The 20782-nt window shown below is 38.8% G+C and overlaps 1 protein-coding gene across 4 annotated transcripts; it reads right to left on the minus strand.

Annotated features, from left to right (window-relative positions):
- Window positions 1-614: 614 nt before the first annotated feature.
- On the minus strand, window positions 615-19072 carry Olr1 (oxidized low density lipoprotein receptor 1). Of its 4 annotated transcripts, XM_031380989.1 has the most exons (8): window positions 18988-19072; window positions 14283-14384; window positions 11800-12045; window positions 9742-9879; window positions 6348-6485; window positions 1803-1939; window positions 1096-1211; window positions 615-832 (listed from the first exon to the last, which is right to left on the minus strand). In XM_031380989.1, the coding sequence occupies exons 1-8, from the start codon at window positions 19070-19072 to the stop codon at window positions 688-690; spliced, it is 1107 nt and encodes a 368-aa protein (XP_031236849.1). In that variant the 3' UTR covers window positions 615-687. The 4 variants fall into 4 exon arrangements, with proteins under 4 accessions (XP_031236849.1, XP_031236851.1, XP_031236852.1 ...); XM_031380991.1 differs by lacking the exons at window positions 6348-6485; window positions 9742-9879 and having other exon boundaries at window positions 18988-19065; XM_031380992.1 differs by lacking the exons at window positions 6348-6485; window positions 9742-9879; window positions 11800-12045 and having other exon boundaries at window positions 18988-19065.
- Window positions 19073-20782: the final 1710 nt, after the last annotated feature.

The raw sequence follows: 20782 nt of genomic DNA on the forward strand, positions 1-20782 counted from the left end.
AGTAGCTTACAACCATCTGCAATTCCAGTTCCAGAGAATCTGATCTCCAATGACACCAGGCACTCATGTGGTACACAGAGATACAAGTAGGCAAACTACCCATAAACTTACAATAAAAATAAAATAAAAATATGTGTGTAAATGGTACAACCTGGACATGGACCCTAGTCCTAAAGATCAGACCATGGCTTTTTAGAGATCACGAGTTCCTGCTTGGAGTGTAGCTTTTCCAGTTCTGTTTCTTTGCATGTTATTTCTTGGACATGCTTCACCTTTGAGCACTCTGCCTGCACTTGAGAAGGTTTTCTACCTTCTATCTTTCGTGCAGCAACAGAAGGCATACCGAAGTAGAGGAGACTGAGTATAAAGCATCTCCCAGGTCAGGAGAAGGCATCCTTTAAAACAAGAAAGGGAAGAAGGACTGCAGGTGGTTGGGAGGCTTGGGAGGGGCAAGGCCAGTGTATATGGACAAACAATTGAACTCCTAACTTTTGCTACAAAGGTGTTAAACAGTTGGACCCCAGTGTTTGCTTCTCTGGTCCTTGTCTCTGCTGAGGTGAACTGCAGCTAGCAGATAACTGACAGCTGTCAGGGCCACCATGCTTTACATGCAGGTAATAAAGAATATCTTAAATTTCAGAGCCACAGTCAAAGGTCTTCTCATGCTCTTCTCCAGAGTCTTTTGAGTCACTGAATTCGCAACAGATTTGCCTTCTTCTGACATATGCTGAATGCCGTTAAAATGCAGTTTTCAGCGAACACAACTCCCTGTTGAAGGTATGCACAGCTGCCTGATGAATGCATCTGTAAAGAAATGCCCCTGGTCTTAAAGCTGCAGGTGGAAAGAAAAAAATAAAACAGGACACATATCATCATTATGTTAGAAACCAACCATGTCTCAAAGCTTGAAATCAGTAGCATTGTGAAATAAAATGCCAGCAAGGTATGAAGGGGCAGATGACAAACCCTCTTGTGATTTTAGTGTATTTCCCACTCTTCATTCTGACAAGAAGAGGATATAAGTGGAATATGACAGGGACTTCAGAGCAGGAATAGAACCCTCAAAATGGCCACCAAGAGGAGGAGTAGACTTACAATTGAAAACTCAAAGGAGTTCCATTCTCCCATAGCCATGGGTGGTTGGGCTTCGGCCTATGCAATCCCATCCAGAATGGGGAGTTGGAGTGGGAAGTTGCTTGTAAGATGAAGGTCTGTGGAAAGACACCACTCTTGAGTTTTAGATTCATCAAACTAATTAGCAAAAAGATCTTCAATAGCCCTTGGTGCTTTAATGAAAATGTTTACAAAGGTCACATACTATATGCCAAAGACCAAGTATGCAATCTTCTTGTAAAACAGCTATTTCTCTCTCAAACAAATGTTCCTCCCTGTGGTGGTTTGAATGAAAGTAGCCCATATAGTCTGGCAGGGAGTGGCATAATTGGAAGTGTGCCCTGTTGGGAGAAGTGTGTCACTGGGGTGGGCTTGAGGTTTGAGAAGCTCAAGCCAAGACCACTGTCTCTCTCTTCCTGCCATCTGCATACCCAGACACAGAATTCTCAATTCCTCTCCAGCATCAAAACATGCTTCCCACATGCTGACAAAGGACTAGTCCTCTGAACTGTTAGCTCATACTAAATGTTTTCCTTTATAAGAGTTGCCATAGTCATGACACTTATTCACAGAAAACAAAACAAAACAAAACAAAATAACAACAAAAACCTGAATAAGACACTCCCCCAAACTCCTAAGCCTTCATTTTCTTTCACCATAATCCATCGCCATCACCCCAAATAACTCACCAGATCATCTGTGTTATTAATTTGTAGTAATTGGGCATCCAAAGATTGGCAGTTCTCCCGGCTTCTTTCCCAGTTAAAGGGCCCACGGAAGATATAACAGTTTTCTTTATGCCAGAGCCATTCTTGTGGACAAGGACCTAGGAAGGGTTAGCATAGAATGGATGAATTCTAAGTAAAAACATTTCTCCAATACTTCCTTAGAAAGACACCCAGATTCTATAGACATCAGAATGGCCAGGGTCTTTACTTCCCATATATGTATGTGCATGCATATCTGTACCTGTATCTATAGCTATATCTATACGTACCACATGCATGCAGTGCTCTCAGAGGCTAGAAGCTAGTGTCAGATCAATTGGAACTGGATTGTTGACAGTGATGAGCTGCTATGTGGGTGCCCAACCTAAGTTCTCTGGAAGACCAGTCACTACTCTTAATCACTGAGTCATATTTCTAACTCTTATTTCCCTTTATGCATTCTCTTTTTTATTGAAAATAGATGGTTTTCAAACATTACATTTTCACTCTTCACAGTTCCTTTTCCTTCCCTTTATGTGTATGTTTGTGTGTGTATGTGTGTGTGTGTTTGTATATTTTTCAACTATATGTACTTTCAAATAAAAAGAGATAAGGCATTCTGATTTTAGTAATATAAGCTGACTTTCTATTTAGCATTTCATTTCCCTTCTTTGGAGACATAGATTAGTATACGAGTTTGGAATTTGATTTTTTAAAAAATTATATTAGAAATGTTGAAAAAGTGAGTTAAAGAAATATATATTCACTGGCAATTCTGTTATTACAAAGTTAGATATGCATTTAAACGCTCCATTTCTCTGAATAACCTAATTAGTTTTCACTACTTTATCTCTTTCTCTTATCCCTGTGCTATCCAATATAGTCCCTAGTGTGGTTTATGAAACATGTGAAAACTTTGTGGACACCTGTGCTTGTGTTTAAAGCACACATGTGACTTTGAGAGCTAGTCAGAACCATGCAGACTAGCCTGTTGAGAACATTACATTGGTTTATATTAAATTAATATTTCAGATGCTTTGGTTAAGAAACCTATGTCATTACAATTAATTTTATCTGCTTCTTTTTTCTTCCTTAAACATGCATGCTAGAAAATTTACCTCTGCATAGTGGCTCACATTCTTTTGGGCAAGTTTATTTTAGGGAGAATGCTGCATTGATACAAAATGAGGATTCTTAATTTCAGTGAGATTTCAGAAACTAAGAAGTTCCTAGCAGGAAAATTGTATAAGGAATCCAGGAAATCCAATCTGGGAGAAGGCAGTAGGTGAAAGCATCAATATCTGTGTGCTGGGAATTCTCAGACCATTGGCATGGTCATCACCAACCCAGTTGTGTTGGTGACACACAAGGAATTGTCTTTTGCTCTACAGTGTGACAAAAGAGGGGGAAGGGAGTCCTTAAGGAGAGTTACATTATAATTTAAATTTTGGTTTTGGAAAAATCCACCTAATAATTTTATACATGTAAGCTTCATCAGAAAGACAAATGTAGGCCTAATATGGTGGCTCTTGCCTGAAATCCCAGACTCAAGAGACTAAGTCAAGAGGATTTCCATGAGTTCTTGGCCAATCTGTTCTAAATAATGAGTCCCAGGCCAGCCTGAGCTATGGAATAGGAATCTATCTAACATAAACAATAAAGAAGAAACCAAACTAGAAAGACTAAAATATGTATATGTAAATGATAAAGTAGGGAGATTTTGGAATAATGAAAGCAGAAAGGAAAGTTCAAAGGGCACATATGAGTTTAAAGCAGGATGATTAGTCTAGTCCATTGTAGTTGCAAGTGTAAACAAATCAGGATTTTTGGACTAAAGAAGTGGTCTAGACACTTTGTCTACATTATGCCAAAGTGAGGAAGGTATGCTTCTATATGTGGTTTTAAAGCCTATTACATTATCATGTGTGTGTGTGTGTGTGTGTGTGTGTGTGTGTGTGTATGTATGTATGTAAAACATTATATAGCATAAAACAATATCTAGTATTACATACAAATTAATGAATATAAATATTATTCCCCAAGTGCACAAGCTGGTGGAAGTACTTTGATATGTGAACCCATTTAATCATTGTGAAACTCAGAGACAGGCTCTACTGATCAAGAAGTCAGGAAATTTGCACCTAATGCTGCATGTGTATTTAAAGTCTATTGATAAACCTTGGTTGCCAACTTATCTGGGTCTGGAATGGACTAAATGCCAGGCTTCTGGGCATGCCTGTGCAGAATTTTCTTATTCAAATTATCTGAAGTGGGGAGAACATGGGCAACCCCCTCATGTGTTAACACAGAGACAAAGAGGGAGAAGAGATTTTTGCTTTGTGCTTATGAACATTCACTCTTCAGTCAAGTTTATCAATCCCATGGCTCCATTCCTTCCTTGATATTAGAATCAACCTCTTCTGGCTTCCAAAATACACTGAAGATCAGTAGCTCTTCAAGGATATCCCAGAACCTCAGTGCCAGACAATGACAAGTGAAACAGCATAGCTCACTAGTTGATCGACTGCCAAATTCCTCTCTCATCTAGTATGAGATAACCATTGTTAGATTTCCCAGACATATTATGTAAACCAACCCAATAAATGCTCTTTAAATATACAGTCATTCTGTTGCTTCGGTTTCTCTTCAGAACCCAATACAGCCACTGTAGGACACTTCCTCTCAAATGTCTTTGTGGATGAACTAACTAATTGAGGAAATATTCCTCTTTGGGCTCTAGACATGCTCTTTCAGGATTTAAGAGACTACAGGGAACCGGCCATTTACATCAAGCTATTTTCATAGATAAAGATTAGTAAGGACCACCAAATCTGATGCTAGATGGAAAATCTATTCCTTTGAAGACCCTACATCTCCTTTGCTTCCATGTAAATCATACCAGATCTGTTAGTAAGATAGGTAAAACCTTCCTCAAATTTGAGGAGAGCAGCCTCATTTTTCCACATGGGATTTCAGTATTATACTTTTATGAGGCTTTTCTTGAGGCCACATGATCAAAGCATGCTTCTGGGATTGCTACTAATTGGTTATATCTAACATTTAAAGGAATGGAAAATCTGCCCGAAAGGGACATTGTATACTCTGTGTCTGATCTGTTGTTCATTTATGGCATCTCTGAGAGAGAGCTTTTCATGGACCTGACACAGATGAATCCCAAACAATTTTCAGGTGATAAATGTAAACTGTTTTACTACTTAAAGCCACTGGTTGGGATTTTGGCTGCCTATGTATGAAAACACTCCCATCTTTGATATTTAAATCTACTTTTCTTAAAAATTGGTTTGAAGTGTTGGGTTCCTTTGACTTACTGAAAAGTTCCTCCCTAGAGAAATTAAATATATGTTTGACACTAGTCAAAGGTTTATTTGTCTAAAACTCAATGTTTAGTTTTGCAAATTTGAATTATCAGATTTATACAGAAAATACATTTATTTATTTGTATATTTATTTATTTATTCAATTAATCTCTTTCTGTAGCTATGCCTAAAACTTGCTATGTAGACCAGGTTGGCTTTGAACTCAGAGACCTACCTGCCTTTGTCTCCCCAGTCAGTATAAAAGACATGTCCTTTCAATCTGAGCCTGAAAAGACTTATAATCTAAGTAACTTAACATCTAACCACTCATCATCATTACTGTTAAACTCTATCTTGCTCTTAATATTTTTGTCTATTTTGTCTAATGAAGGGATGTCCACCTATATCATTATTATATATGTATTAAAAGAAACTGCACATTTAAACTTTTAGTCACAAAAGCAAGATTGCTAATCCTGAGAATAGAGTCCTCATTCCTTCCTGGAAATGGACATGGTAGTAAAGAGACCCCGTCACACCTACCTCTGTACTTAGAAGCACATACCTCATTGATTACATTGCAGGAAAGATCAATATTGCAGAAATGTAGTAACAATCTCTAATAGGACAAAGGTTGTCAGCACAATCTATTCCTCCTCTGCTACCTAGATTCTTAGTCCCATTAGACATATGAAACTATCTCAATACCTATATAAACCCACTTTCCAGACCTCCCTGCTTTTGCTCAGTCTGAAGTATCCACCTAAGTCTTCAGTGAGCTGACTTCCACTGCTTGTTCTTAGACCCCTGAAGTGCCCATTTAAGAAACAGGGTCACAGTGAAGCTAACACAGGAGCTGGGATAAAGAGCTGCATTGACAGGAAGACCCCAAGGAAAGGGAGGCCAGTGACTAAGATGTGTTTGGAAGGATACAATGACAAATCTATTGTAAGAGGTGACAATGGGACAGCATGGTGCTTCAGTCCAAACCTCAAAGCTAGAATTTGAAAGAAGGAAGAAAACTTTATGGCTATGAGAAAGAGAATTTGAACAATTCTCATAATTACTATACTTGTCATGGGCTACAGTAGAAATGGCACTAACAGAGAGTTTGTGTAGGGCACTATGAATGCTTGTCATATGTGTGGTGTGGTGGATTTGTTAAACCTAATTGAGACTGGACTGAACACCCACCAGTCCTCCCCTGTACCTGAAGAGTTTGCAGCTCTTTGCAGGGCTTCTTGGAGGTTCTGATTCTTCTGCAGAAGCTCCTCCTGCTCTTTGGATTTCTCGTTCAGCTTCCAGGTGAGGGTGTCAATCTTTCCTTTCAATTCCCTCTGGGACTCCTCTACAGTGTGAGCAAAGTGGGAAAAAGTCCTTAAGAAGAGTTACATTAATATTTCAGCTTTCACTGTATCACAAATATACCTGATAATTTTAGAGGCGCAAGCTTCGTCAAGAAGACAAACGTAAGCCTAATATGGTAGCTCTTGCCTATAATCTCAGCACCCAAAAGACTTAGGCTAGAGGATTTCCATGAGTTCAAAACCAATCTGATCTAAATGATGATTCCCAGGTCAACCTGAGGTGCAGAATGAGAATCTATTTAAAACAAACAAACAAACAAGCAAAGCAAAACACACAAAAAAATCAAACAAACATACAGAAAATGAAAGCATATACTTAAATGATAAAGTAGGAAGATTCTGGAATAACGAAAGCAGAAACTGAAGTAGAAAGGGCAAACAGAAATCTAAAGCAGAATGTCCACTTTCCTCATAAAGAATTGATCTAGATACCTTGCCTATATCATGGCAAAGTGAAAAAGGCATGACTGTATGTACTGTATTAAAATCAACTACATTTCTTTGTGTGTGTGTGTGTGTGTGCATGTGGGTGTGTAAAGTATAATATAGCTTATAGCAATACCCACTAGTACATACAAAATTTAATGAACACAAATATTATTTGTCAATTGCACAAACTGTTGGAAGTACTTTGCATATCTGAACTCATTTAATCATTGTGAAACACAGAGATAAACTCCACCCATCATCTTCATTTGACAGATCAGGAAGTCAGGAATTTGAACCAAATGTTAAGTGTGTATGTATTGTCTTTTGATAAACCTTTGTTGTCTACTTATTTGGATCCGGAATGGGCTAAAAGCCAGGCTGCTGGTCATGCCTGTGAGACAGTTTCACAATGCGATTACCTGAAGTGTGAAAACCTCCTCTAAATATGGACATCCCCTTCCTGTATCAACACAAAGACAAGGAATATGGGAATTTTGCTCTGTGCTAGTGAACACTCACTCTGGAGGCAAGTTTATCAATCTCATGGGCGCATTTCTTTACTGATGCTAGAATCAGTTTCTTCTGACCTCTAAAATAGATTGAAGATAAGTAGTTCTTCAGAGATATTCCAGATAACGACAGATGAGACTCCCTGCCTTAACAACTATTCAACTGGCAAATTGTCAACCCAATTGGCAAATATCACACCCAGTGTGAGATATTCTTTGTTGTGTGCTCCAGACATATTATATAAACCAATCAAATAAAACCCCTTTTAATATATAGTCATCCTGTTGCTTCTGTTCCTTTTTAGATCCTATTACGTTCACTATAGCACACTTTCTCTCAAATGGATTTGAGGGTGAACTAATTGAGGAAATATCTGTGGGATTTAGACATGCTAGATTCAGGGCATGCTAGACATTCAAGATTTGAGGGCCTACAGGGAACCTGTCAATTTCATCAAAATATTTTCATAGATAAATATTAGAAGGACTACCAGCTTTGATGCTGAATATAACAACTATTCTTCTGATGACCATGCATCTTCTTAGCTTCTAGTTAAATTACACCAGATCTGTTAATAGGACAGATAAAACCTCCTCATATTTGAGAAAACTAGCTGCATTTTTCTACATGGGATTTCAGTACTATGATATTTTTATTAGACTTTTTCTAAAGCCATATGATCAAAGAGTGCATCTGGGGTCTCTACTAATTGACTCTATCTAGCATTAGAAGGAATGGAACGTGAAACCTAGACAATCTGCCGGAAGAATCATGTGAATTCTGTGTCTTATTCACACACAGTTCATATCCAGCATCTCTAAGAGAGTGTTCTCCATGATCCTGACAGACTGACTCCCACACAATCTACAGCTGATAAATATAAACTGTTTCACTGAGGCATCTGGGAAACAAACCATTAGCTGGGATTTTGGTTGTCTGTGTATGCAAGAACCCCCATCCCTAATATTTAAGACTCCTTGCCTTAAAAATTAGTTTGAAGGGTTGAGTCCCCTTAATTTATTGAAAAGTTCCTCCCTAGAGAAATTAAATATATGTTTGACACCGGTCAAAGGTCAATTTGTCTAAAGCTTTCTGTTTAGTTTTGTAAATCTAAATTAGTCCTTTCCTATTGAAAGTTTTCCTCCCTCCCTCCCTCCCTCCCTCTTTCCCTCCCTCCCTCCTTCCCTCCCTCCTTCCCTCCCTCCCTTTCTCCCTCTGTCTCCCTCCCTCCTGCCTCCCTCCCTCTCTCTTTCTCTCTCCCATCTCTTTGTTTCTTTTCTCCTTGTAGCATTGGCTAGAAGTTGCAGTGTAAGCAAAGCTGGCCTTGCACTCATACATCTGCCTGCTTCTGTTTCTCCTCTTAGGATTAAAGGTATGTTCAACCATGCTCAGGCCAAAAAGACTTACAAACTGAGAAACTTTACATCAAACCATTCATCTTCATTATTGATAACTCTATCCTACTCTCAATATTTTTGTATATATTTTGAAGGGGTAACTATTTATATAATTATTACATAATCTGTATTCAATTCAAAGACACTGTACACTTAAACTATTAGCTACATAAACAAGACATTGAAGAGATTTGCTTTTGATGGGTACTAAACTGTCAATCCTGAGAATGGAGCCCTCATTTAAGGACTTCTTGCAAAGGGACATGAGACTCTATCACACCCAACCATGAACTTAGAAGCACTTATCTCATTGATTGCACTGCAGAAAAGCTCCATAGTGCATTACATTCTCAAATTAGGTTCTGAATCCCTCTGACATATGAAACTCATGACTCCTATATAAACCCACTTTCCAGACCTCCCTGCTTTTGTTCAGTCTGAAGTATCCACCTAAGTCTTCAGTGAGCTGACCTCTACTGCTTGTACTTAGACCTATGAAGTGCACATTTAGGAAACAGGATCAGAATGAAGCTACCGCAGGAGCTCAGTTAAAGAACTGCAATGATACAAAGACCCCAAAGAAAGGGAGGCCAGTGACCAAGATACGTTTGGAAGGATACAATAATGTATCTGTGGAACAGGTGACAATGGGACAGAATAGTGCTTCAGTCCAAACCTCAAAGCTAGAATTTGAAAGAAAGAAGGGAGAAAACTTTATGGCCATGAGAAGCAGAGTGCCAAGAATTCCAATGATTATCAGATCTCCCATGGGCTAGGGTGGAAATGGCACTCACAGAGAGACTGTGTAGGGCATTCTGAGTGCTTCTCATATGTGTGGTGTGGTGGATTTGTTAAACCTAATTGAGACTGGGCTGAACCCCCCACCAGTCCTTCCCTGTACCTGAAGAGTTTGCAGCTCTTTGCAGGGCTTCTTGGAGGTTCTGATTCTTCTGCAGAAGTTCCTCCTGTTCTTTGGATTTCTTGTTCAGCTTCCAGGTGAGGGTGTCAATCTTTCCCTTGAATTCTCTCTGGGACTCCTCTATAGTGTGAGTAAAGTGGGAAAAAGGGCTTAAGAAGAGTTACATTAAAAAAATTCAATTTTCATTATAGCAACTTTAGAAGAGCAAGCCTCACTATGAAGAGAAACATGAGCCTTATACATTACCTCTTGCCTGCAATCCCAGCACTCAAGAGATGAAGGAAGGAGAATTTCCATGAGTTCAAGGCCAATTTGGTATAAATAATAATTTCTAGGCCAACCTGAGGTACAGAATGAGAGTCTATCTAAAATAAACAACAACAACAAAAATCAAACAAAGCTACATAAAATAAAAACTTATATCTAAACCATAGAGTAGGAAATTTCTGGAATAATGAAAGCAGAAACTAAATGTGAACTTTCCTTCTAATTTGCCTAGCCCCTCCCTAGAATGTAAATGTAAACAAATCAGGTTTTTTGACCAAAGAAATGGTCTAGACACTTTACCTATATCATGGCAAAGTGAGAAAGGCATGCCTGTATGTACTGTATTAAAACCAACTACATTTCTTTGTGTATGTGTGTGTGTGTATGTGTGTAAAACAAAAAATATCTACTAGTACATACAAAACTTAATGAATACAAATATTATTTGGCACTAGCACAAACTGCTGGAAGTACTTTGCATATCTGAATTCAATTAATCATTATGAAACTCAGAGATAAACTCCACAATCTTCTTCATTTGACAGATCAAGAAGTGAAGAAAATGAACCTAATATTGAGTTATGTATTTGATGTCTTTTGATAAACCTTGGTTGTCAACTTATTTAGATCTGGAATGGAATGAATGGCAGGCTGCTGGACGTGCCTGTGATGGCTGAAGTGGGAAGAACTAAATGTGGGCATCCCCTTCCTGTGTCCCCACAGAGACAAGGGAAAAGGGGATTTTGCTTTATGCCATTGAACATTCATTCTGCGGGCACTTTTATCAATCCCATGGCTGCATTCCTTTACTGATATTAGAATCATCTTCTTCTGGCTTCCAAAATAGACTGAAGATAGCTCTTCAGAGATATCCCAGATCTTCTGGACCAGACGACATTGACGTTGCTGAGACAACCAAGCTTTCTAGTTGGTCAACTGCCAAATAGATCTCCACCCATCCAGTGTAAGATAACCATTATCCAGACATATTATGTAAACCTTTAAATATATAGCCATTCCTATTGCTTATGTTCCTCTTCAGAACCTAATACAGTCACTGAGCACACTTCCTCTCAAATGTCTTTGTGGATGAACTCATTGAGGAAGTAGTCTGTGGACTCTAGACTTGCTAGAAGTTTAGGATCCGGAGGCCTACAACCATTTTCATCAAGCTATTTGTAGAGATAAAGATGGAGAAGGACCACTAATTTGATTGATAATTATGAAAATCTATTTCTTTGAAAGCCCTGCATCACCTTAGCTTCCAAGTAAATCATACCAGATTTGTTAGTAGCATAGATTAAAACCTTCCTCAAGTTTGAGAAAACTAGCTTCACATTAACGCATGGGATTTCAGTATTGTGATATTTTTATGCGGCCTTTTTGTTTGTTTGTTTATTTTCAAGACAGGGTTTCTCTGTGTAGCCCTGGTTGCCCTGGAACTCACTCTGTAGACCAGGCTGGTCTTGAACTCAGAAATCCACCTTCCTCTGCCTCCCAAGCTCTGGGATTAAAGGCGTGCGCCACCACCGCCAAGCTTTACGCTACCTTTTTGAAGTCACATGATCAAAACTTTCATCTGTGGTCTCTATTAATTGGCTATATCTAGCATCACCTGAAGTATCTAAGTCCAAGAATTCCAATGATTATCAGGGTTCCCATGGGCTAGTGTGGAAATGTGTAGCATACTCTGAATGCTTGTCATATGTGTGGTGTGGTGGTTTTGTTAAACCTAATTTTGTTAAACCCAATACCACCAGTCTGCCCCTGTACCTGAAGAGTTCGCAGCTCTCTGCAGAGCTTCTTGGAGGTTCTTATTCTTCTGCAGAAGCTCCTCCTGCTCTTTGGATTTCTCGTTCAACTTCCAAGTGAGGGTGTCAATCTTTCCTTTCAGTTCCTTCTTTGATTCCTGTGAAGCATTTTCGGCCTTCTGCAGGGCTAACATCTGCCCTTCCAGGATATGATCCTGCTGAGTAAGGTTTGCTTGGTATTGTCTTAGGAGGTCAGATACCTGGAGTACTAAACCAGAGAGAATTAGGGGTCAGGCTAGCCTGTCCAATACATAAGCTGCACCTGGATGCCCTTAAAATTAAGATACCAACTCAAACAATCTATCTTGACAACAGATGAGTGTTCACAGAAATACTTTATGAACTTGAATAATGATGGAGGACTAAATGCACATCATTGACTTCTGGGAAATGGCCCATGTTTATTCACAGTTTATGGACTTATATGTTTTTCAACTGTTTTTCAAAATTGCAATTTTACTAGTGATCATGCAGATATTTCTGAATTTAAAAAATGCCATGGTTCTGTGTTTTCTTGAGAGATAATAATATATCCTAGAGGCAGAGTGGTGAGGGATGGAGATGTAGCTTAGTGGCATAGGGGGAGAGGTGGAGATGCCACTCTGGCAGAGGTTTGAGGGGTTGTGATGTCCCTCAGTGGTAGAAGACTTGGTCAGCATGTAGAATGCACAAGCTATATTTAGTTTGAATATAATAAGGTAAAGACAATGGATGAGTATTCATGCATGAAATCTACCTATAGTTGAGGAGCTATTGGCAACTGATGGATCCTGGAAAGGGGGAGTCAATTTTCTTTACGGATGTGACTCCTATGAGATTACCTATGCTCCAGCAGTGAGCCCTAGACCATAGACATCCAGGCAGCATTAAGTAGAGTGAGTCAATGGGCTTAAAAAGAAAAACATGAAATTCAGAGAAAAGAGAGATGGGTGGTTGGGGAGGAATTGGAATAAAAAAAATAAGGATGTGTTTGATCAAAATGCATTATGTACATGTTTGAAATTCCCAAAAACATAAAATTGTAAAATAAAAAAATTTAAAGTAATGAGAAGGTAAGAAATATTATAATAGAATAAATGAAATATTGGCAGTCTATAGTAGTCATCTTTTCCCTAGACTCTGAGTCATAGAAGAAATTGCCACTAGTGATTTATTCAGCTTAATTTCTCTATAACTCCTTCCACTGTCTATACTGTCAGACTTCCTGATTTTATTTAGAAACTTTGACATTTGCTTTCATTTTTAAGACAGCCATCCATGAAATATTTATAAGGGCTGGAGAGATGGCTCAGCAGTTAAGAGCACTGACTGCTCTTCCAGAGGTCCTGAGTCCAATTCTCAGCAACCACATGGTGGCTCACAACCATCTATACAGCTATAATGTACATGAATACATAAAATAAATAAATAAATCTTTAAAAAAGAAATATTTATAAATTTCTGTATGTTGGCAGTGAGAGTATTTTTTCTTCTTGTTTTTTAGGAGGGTGGAGAGAAAAAATGAATGTTATGTAATCAAACAGATTTGAAGAAACTCTGTTCTAGAATCTCAACTCTCTTCCAGTGCAGGCAAGGGGCTGCTGACTCTGTCTCTAGGCCAAATCTGAGCCTGCTGGATGGTGATGTACACCTCTGGATGGTGATGTATACCTCTGGATGGTGATGTACACCTCTGGATGGTGATGTACACCTCTGGATGGTGATGTGTACCTCTGGATGGTGATGTACACCTCAAAGGAAGATTCTTCTGACTGCAGCCATGGAGTGGGACTTCTGCCCTGAATTGTCATTAGGAGACGTCTCAAGTCCCCACAGACTGTCCCCCCCCACCCCACAATTACAAGGAGTTAGATAAATTAGACTTATGAGAAGCAAATGGTACTTTTTGAGTCCTTATATCTTGGACCATGGCTGGTGGGACAACTCAGACCGGCTGATGCAGAGAAAATATTATTTTTCCTTCTTAGCCACTCTTGCCCTTATTCTCACTTTGTCCTTATTCTCACTTCTTTTTCCTTCTCAGCATCTCTACTTTCTTACATGTTATAAACTCAAAATTCATTTTGCTGTCTGTGTTTTACTTATTTTAAGGGGGCCATTATGATTCGTAAAATTTAATCAGATCTATCAAAACAAAAGTAAATGGGATTTCTTTTCCTCTTGGGTTGCTCAGATGGCCCTATGTATTAGAAACTTCAAGTTATTACCAAATTATTCTAAGATGTAACTAGGTTCCTCCATGAAACTGTGAGGCAAAACAAAAACATTGTACTGTGAATAGTTTCTATCCCATTAGCCTCTCTAATGGAGGAATGAGCACAGTATTCTCATTAATACTTAAAAGATTTAGCCTAAAATGAATGTAAAGCTAGGCTGATCTGAGTTGCTATGTGCTGTGTTCATAACCTTCATTGCCCACCTCCAGTTCCCTATTTCAACACTTACATTGTGTATACTGTACAATAAGGGTCACTGTTAACACCAGGCACAGGATGACCAGAGTCATAGCAGCAGGACACCACCATGGTGAGGAAAGCAAATGCAGACCTGCAGAGAAGAAGAATCAGACAATTGGAAAAGACTCAGAATCCTGTCTGTGTCTGTGCTTGCTTTGTGATCTGTATCCCTTAGCGCCTCTCCCCCAACCCCACTAGCTCTGCTCCTGTGCTGATGAAACAATGGATGATTATATGGAACTGAAGTAAATTACTTATGGTCTCACATGGGAAAAAATAACAGCTGGGATTCATGAGGTATAGGTACTAAATACTTCATCCTGAAGCTTGTACTTCATCTATTCTAAGATGTAACTAGACTCTTCGGTGAAATTATGAAGCAAAACAAAAACGTTCTACTGTGAATAGTCTCTTGTACTTCATCTATTCTATGCACAATGGCCTTCTAAGACCTCTCAACACAGCTTAACAACTTCATGTACAGTGCAGAAAGAGTGATGTTTACATGTCAGGAGCCATAATGGGACAAGCTAATAACTAGCAGGTGATCTTCCTGAGATGGCCTGCTTCAGATTATTATATAATCACTCTTATTAGGCAAGGCCCTAAGAAAATTCATTTTAGGAAAGATTCCTGTATAAATATGCTTTTCCTGTTATCATTAAACATATATAACAATAACTAGGTATTATCCCATCTCTTTGGAGCAGATCTCTGCAGATCTATGAAGATGTACTGTATAGTAGTGATGCTATATAGACAAATAGACGACATCTTAAGTGTTAATGATGATCCTGTAAGAATTCCTAAAATTATATCAGTGATTATTAAGCTTTTTTATAGTGGGACTGGTATTATGTCCTTTATTGATAGTCAAAACTGCAATGAGAACTCTCCCAGTCTCCCAAGTGTCAGCAGTTAATTGCTCTTAGATAGTAATCAGACTTTCTCCTACTTAGAGCACATTCCAAGAGGTTGTAAAACAATTAACGAAAGGTCATAAAAAGGGAACTAACGATTTGTTATCGGAGCTAGACCAGAAGATAAAATATTGACTGGGTTTATTTATACAAAACTTCACTAATAACTTAGTTATGGATTTGAACCTTCAGTGAACCTGAGGCACTGAGACAGGTGATGAATGTTTAGCTAGATAATTACTCCTAGTGGATATGCATGTAAACAGTCTCTGTTGCGAACTTCTATTTCAATTTATGATTTGATTTTGTGTGTGAACTTGTGATGAACTTTGTAACGTGTCATCGTGTGTTCTGAAAGATGCATAAGTACCAAGGACAAAGAGAGGAGAGGCAGATAGAGGAGATAGGAGAATTTTTTCCCTTAGAAGAATTTTTTTTCTCTTACTAGAACTTGTTGCCTTTTCCCGCTTAGAAAAATTTTCCCTTTCCCCTTAGATAGCTTTCATAAGAGACTTTTTACAATTTAGTAATAAACTCTATAATAACTTTTCTAAGTGTCCATTTTTCTTCTGACTAGCAGGCTGAAAGTTAGAGCCAAGCAGTTCTTGCTGAGATAGTACAAAGGCCACGTTACTTAATCCTTGCTCTTAGGCTACAGGTGTTAATCGCCTAAACCAGCAGCTTTCTACGCTCTCGGAAAGAGCAAGAACGGTTTTTAGGATTTTTTTAGTAGTTGTCAGCAGCAGCCTCTCAATACAGTGAGAGAACTAGAACGTCCTGAGATCTGACTTTAAAGCCATCACCAGAGTCCTACTCTGTTCTCCCACCACTAGGGCCTGGAGGCTCCCGGCCTTTACCTATCCATATACACAGGTGTTAGGGTTAGTCTTGTGCACCTTGTATTCAGATGCCGAGTTCTGTACCCCAATATCAGGTTGCAGTCTGGATATGGGCATTGTATTGACCAATGTGTGGCAATGAAAGCTCCCCAATAACCTGGTTTGATAATAAGAGCCTGTGGCCTGTGATTGGGCAAGAGAGTGAGAAAGGTTGGACTAGAGATCAAGTAGGAGTGATCTCAGGTAGGGCCCATGAGAAGGAAGAAGGGAAGGGAGGAGAAGGAGGTAGCCATTAGGTGAGATAGACCAGGAGCATATGGCCAAGAAAAGTTTTCTCTGAGGTCAGGCAACTAGAGCAGAAGATGCCCAGGAGACATTAATTTGGTGAGTCATGGGGGCATCCATGTGGGTTTTAACAGCATGGAAGGATTAGTATAGCTCAGAACCATAGCACCTACAGTTTATTAATAAATTACTGTGTTTCTATGTCATTTTCTTGGGTGCAAAACAGGCATAAGTGAGGTAGAAACCTCCCATAGATATTAAGAAGCAAAAGGGGGAATACCAACCCCCCAATAAATAATTTTAGCTTTACGTGGGTACTCATAGGTAACATTATATAAACAATTGTCAGAAGTTAAGGAAAATATTTTAGTCAGTGACCTGAGATTTCCTCAAGAAATTCTATGCCTAATATCATACCATTCCGTTCTTGTTGTCTCTTAGAACTGGAGCTATTGACCAAAGGAAATTAGGAATAAAACCTTGATAAGTGCTTGGCTACTAGTAATAACACTTACATTAGGTGTGGCCTATTATCCCCAGAGGAAAAGCTGCCTTATTTATGAAAACAAGTCATGCAGTTCTCAGACACGTGATTGTCCAGTTACGTGTCCCAGCATTGAATAACCGCACCCATTACAGATCCGAGAGGAAAACGTCACACACAATGTATGTGGTTTCCTCTCCTTGTAAGGTAAGCCGAACACTGATGTTATTCTCTCTACACAAGAGACTGAAAACATCAGTTTCACTAACTTGATAACACATGTATAATAAAAACTTAAAATGTAGATTTGAGTTTTATATTGTTTTTGCTCAAGATAATGTTTACTTTGTAATCCAGACTTCCCTGGAACTCACTAGGTAGCCCAGGCTGGCCTTAGACTGGGGGGTCCTCTTGCTTCAGCCTCCCCATTGTTGGAATATCAGGCATGCAGTACCACTTTTGGCTCTAAACACAGTTCTTTAATCCAATGCTCATGAGCCAAAATGCTTGGAGTATTATATTATAGAGCTTTCAGTGTGAATGTGGTAAGGGTCCAAGTTAATAAATGGTCAAATATGTTCAGAGTTCTCTTCTGTTAGTTTATGTTAGAATACACAAATGGTACAAAAAAGATAGAAATTCTGACGGGAGAAATGCAGCTCATTCTCTGGCTGAAGGATTTCTGTCTCTGTACGTGTGGTAAGCTGGCAGACAATAGAAGATAGTAATATCTCTCACAAGCAGTTGCCTTATCCTGGCACCTGGCATCAGGAATCTGTATAAAAATCCTTTCCACTCACCCCAGTATTCATCACACATTGTATGCCCACAACTCTTGAATGAAAATGCCAATTGCATGAGCCTCCGTGTGAAAGGAAGACACAAGCTCCTATTACCTAAAAGGTACCTTCATTCCATCTCAGTAGTAGGAAGAGACTTGGCTTTCTAGTCAGAAAACGACCTTTAATCAATCAATAAAGATTTGTACACTAACTTCAGGGTATAATTTATATCATTCACAGCAAGTATCTAATCTAACAAGGACTCTTCAAGAAGAATTAATCATATTTATGATAAAAGTCAAGTAAAAACAATATTTATTGCACAAATATGATGTGAATGGTTAAGCAAATTAACAACTGGCATCAGCTCCTAACTCTACCACTAAACACCAGCACTTCCTCACACAAAGCTAGTTCAACAGTTGTTGGGTCTACTCCTGAGCCCCAGCATTGTCTTAAGTCTAAGCTATGTCAGCCACTCAGACATTAAATCCCACCACACTCACCCTTCTCCCACCCACTGAAAGATTTCAGGCTCATTTACAGACACAGTCTGTCTTTCTTCCTCTTCTTACAATTTGTTCCCTTTTTTTCTGAGTCAGGGTTTTTTTGTGGATCCCTGGCTGTCCTGAAACTCACTCTGTAGAGCAGGCTGACCTGCCTCTGCCTCCCAAGCATTAGGATTTAAGGTGTGCACCACCACCACCTGACCTTTTCCTCTAAATTTTAGAAAATAAAAGACATTTTATATGTAGTTGTCTACAGACATGAGTTATTGATTAAATCTAAGTAATTCAATTTACTGTAATAGTCAAATACAAATTACAATTTTTTTCAAAGCAATGATGGACAAGAAAGTCTAACATATACTTGGCCATACTGAATATACCAAATTTGCTTTAGATAATTCACAAAGCACGTCAGATTTTTGCAGTACTTCAGTAGCACACATAAAAACAATTACTGTGTGCTCTGAATGGATGCATTTTTTTTTTTGCCTTTTTTTTACCAACTGGATTCTTCATACATGGGAATCTGGTATGATATTGACTCTACTCTGAACAACTCAAGGAAACTGAGTGACTATTACTCGTCCTGATTCTGAGTTAACTTTATATAGAAGGCAGATAATATCAGTACTACAATTTGGAGAAAATATTAATTTAAAACCATAGCATGGGGAACAGCTTATACTAAAGATGTAATAACAGCTAGTATTATCTTAAATCCTACTTGCTTTCCTTCTAAGTAAATGGTACTGGTGTCTTGTATTTTCTGATGTTTGAATGTCTTTACCTTCTAACCTCATTCTTCAGTACATTTCATCTAGGTTTGTGAGCTAAGCCAAACATTCTGTCTCTGTCAGCATCTACCCACCCGTTACCTTTAGGCTTCTTGCCACATGACTTGTGATCAGGCTGGTCATTCGCCGGCTTCATCTTGTCATCAAAAGTCATTTCCAAATTCATGCCAAGGATGGAAAACTGAAACAGTGGAGGACCTCAGCCAACTACCAGTGTGCGAGCTTCTGATGCAGTTTAAATAGCCGCTCTTATCTAGCAGAGGATGACTCAACCTTCGCAGGGGGAAGGGAGGCTTTGCTTCATATTGGAAAGTTGGCTAACACAAATTCTTAGGTTGTGTCTCTTGTGGGAGGGGAGAATGGTAATTCCAGTCATGCTTCGTGACCTTTCACTAAGAAACAGACAGCAGGGGAAAGAGCACTGTCCACAACAGTTATAAGAAAGACACTGTAGACGAATCAGATAAGGGTTTGAAACTCAAAGAAGCACATTCTTCAAGTTAGGTATGTAGAGAGGAATGTGATTGGACCAGATGGTTCGACTTCATTGTTCACATTTCTCTGTTTGCTGATTCACCGAGGCAGATTGTCACTATATGGTGTCTTTTTATAAGCAGTATGTTTTACTTTTAATAGTTTTAATGGGCAATCAGAAATGCAATGTAAGTCATGTTGGATTCCCATTCCTAGCCCTGAGTGCTGGAGTTAGTAGGGGAAGTCTTGCATACAGTCTTCAAACAGCAGCATAGCCCAGTAGAAATAGCTAGGGTAAGTCTTAGATCTTTCTCTGGCTCTGTCATCTCAGGAAATATTTATATTGAATCTATATATTTGTCTGGGGTTTGAGGCTAATGTGTGTTTGATAACTTTTAATAGTCAGGTATAGTGGCATTAACCTTTAATTCAGCACTTGGCTCAAGTAATGTTTCAATAGGAACTTAGGTGTAAAAAGTGGCAAGTTTTGTAGTTGGAATATAAAAGTCAGAAATACTAGTTAAAACTACTATTAATTGTAATATCCAGGATAATTAAGTTGACTAGAAAAGAGTATGTATTACTCTGACTGATGCCTGGGATTTTTATACCTATACACACCATGAAAAGATGGGTCTCTTTGAAATTACTTATACTTCTTAAGCAGTGTGTGTGTGTGTGTGTGTGTGTGTGTGTGTGTGTGTGTGTGTGTGTGTGCTTGCTTGCTTGCTTGCTTGTATGTGTGCAAAACACAGGTGCAAGTGAAGGTCAGAGAGCAAACCAGATATTGGTAGACCCTGGTCTCTCACTGATTAAGGAAAGGTCTCTCATTGGCTGATACATGCTTCAGACTAGCTGATCTGAAAGATTCCAGATTCCTTCCTATCTCTGCCCTCCATTTCACAGTAGGAGTGCTAAGATTACAGACATGTATTTGACCACCTCTGGGGTTCCTAACTCAGGTCCAGCCCTAGTATGTGTTTTTGTAAAAGAAACTCTTTATCTACTAAATGGTTTTTTGTTTTGTTTTCTTTTCAGAGTTTGAGTATACAAGACTCTATGATAGCTGAATTTTGTTTTAAACCACTGAGAGGAAAAAGTAGTGAGGGAAAGGGGATAGATTGATTGTTGCTAGGGTTTTTGTTTGTTTGTTTGTTTGTTTGTTTGTTTTTTCTTTGAGACAGTGTTTCACTAGGTAATCCTGGCTTAGAACTCACTAGGTAGATAAGACTGGCTCAGACTCACCGAGATCTTCTTGTTTCTTCTTCTCAAGTCCTAGAATTAAAGGTGATACCATGCTACCACACCTGGACTTTTCTCTTGTGCTTAAACCTCTATAGAGATGTCTCCAGGAAGCTGTAAAGACCTGAAGGGATTCAGAATGCTCCATGACACCTGGTGT

The sequence above is a fragment of the Mastomys coucha genome, unplaced genomic scaffold (genome assembly GCF_008632895.1).
Source record: "Mastomys coucha isolate ucsf_1 unplaced genomic scaffold, UCSF_Mcou_1 pScaffold20, whole genome shotgun sequence".
NCBI lineage: Eukaryota > Metazoa > Chordata > Mammalia > Rodentia > Muridae > Mastomys > Mastomys coucha.

Bases quoted from the DNA above. Each gene is read 5' to 3' on its own strand.
- Olr1 (XM_031380989.1), bottom strand. From the start codon at position 19,072: ATGAATTTGGAAATGACTTTTGATGACAAGATGAAGCCGGCGAATGAC. The intron at 12,046-14,282 runs GTAAGTGTTGAA...TCTCTGGTTTAG, and splicing joins TATTGTACAGTATACACAAT to TACTCCAGGTATCTGACCTC. The intron at 9,880-11,799 runs GTACAGGGGCAG...CTCACACTATAG, and splicing joins GAGAGCTGCGAACTCTTCAG to AGGAGTCCCAGAGAGAATTC.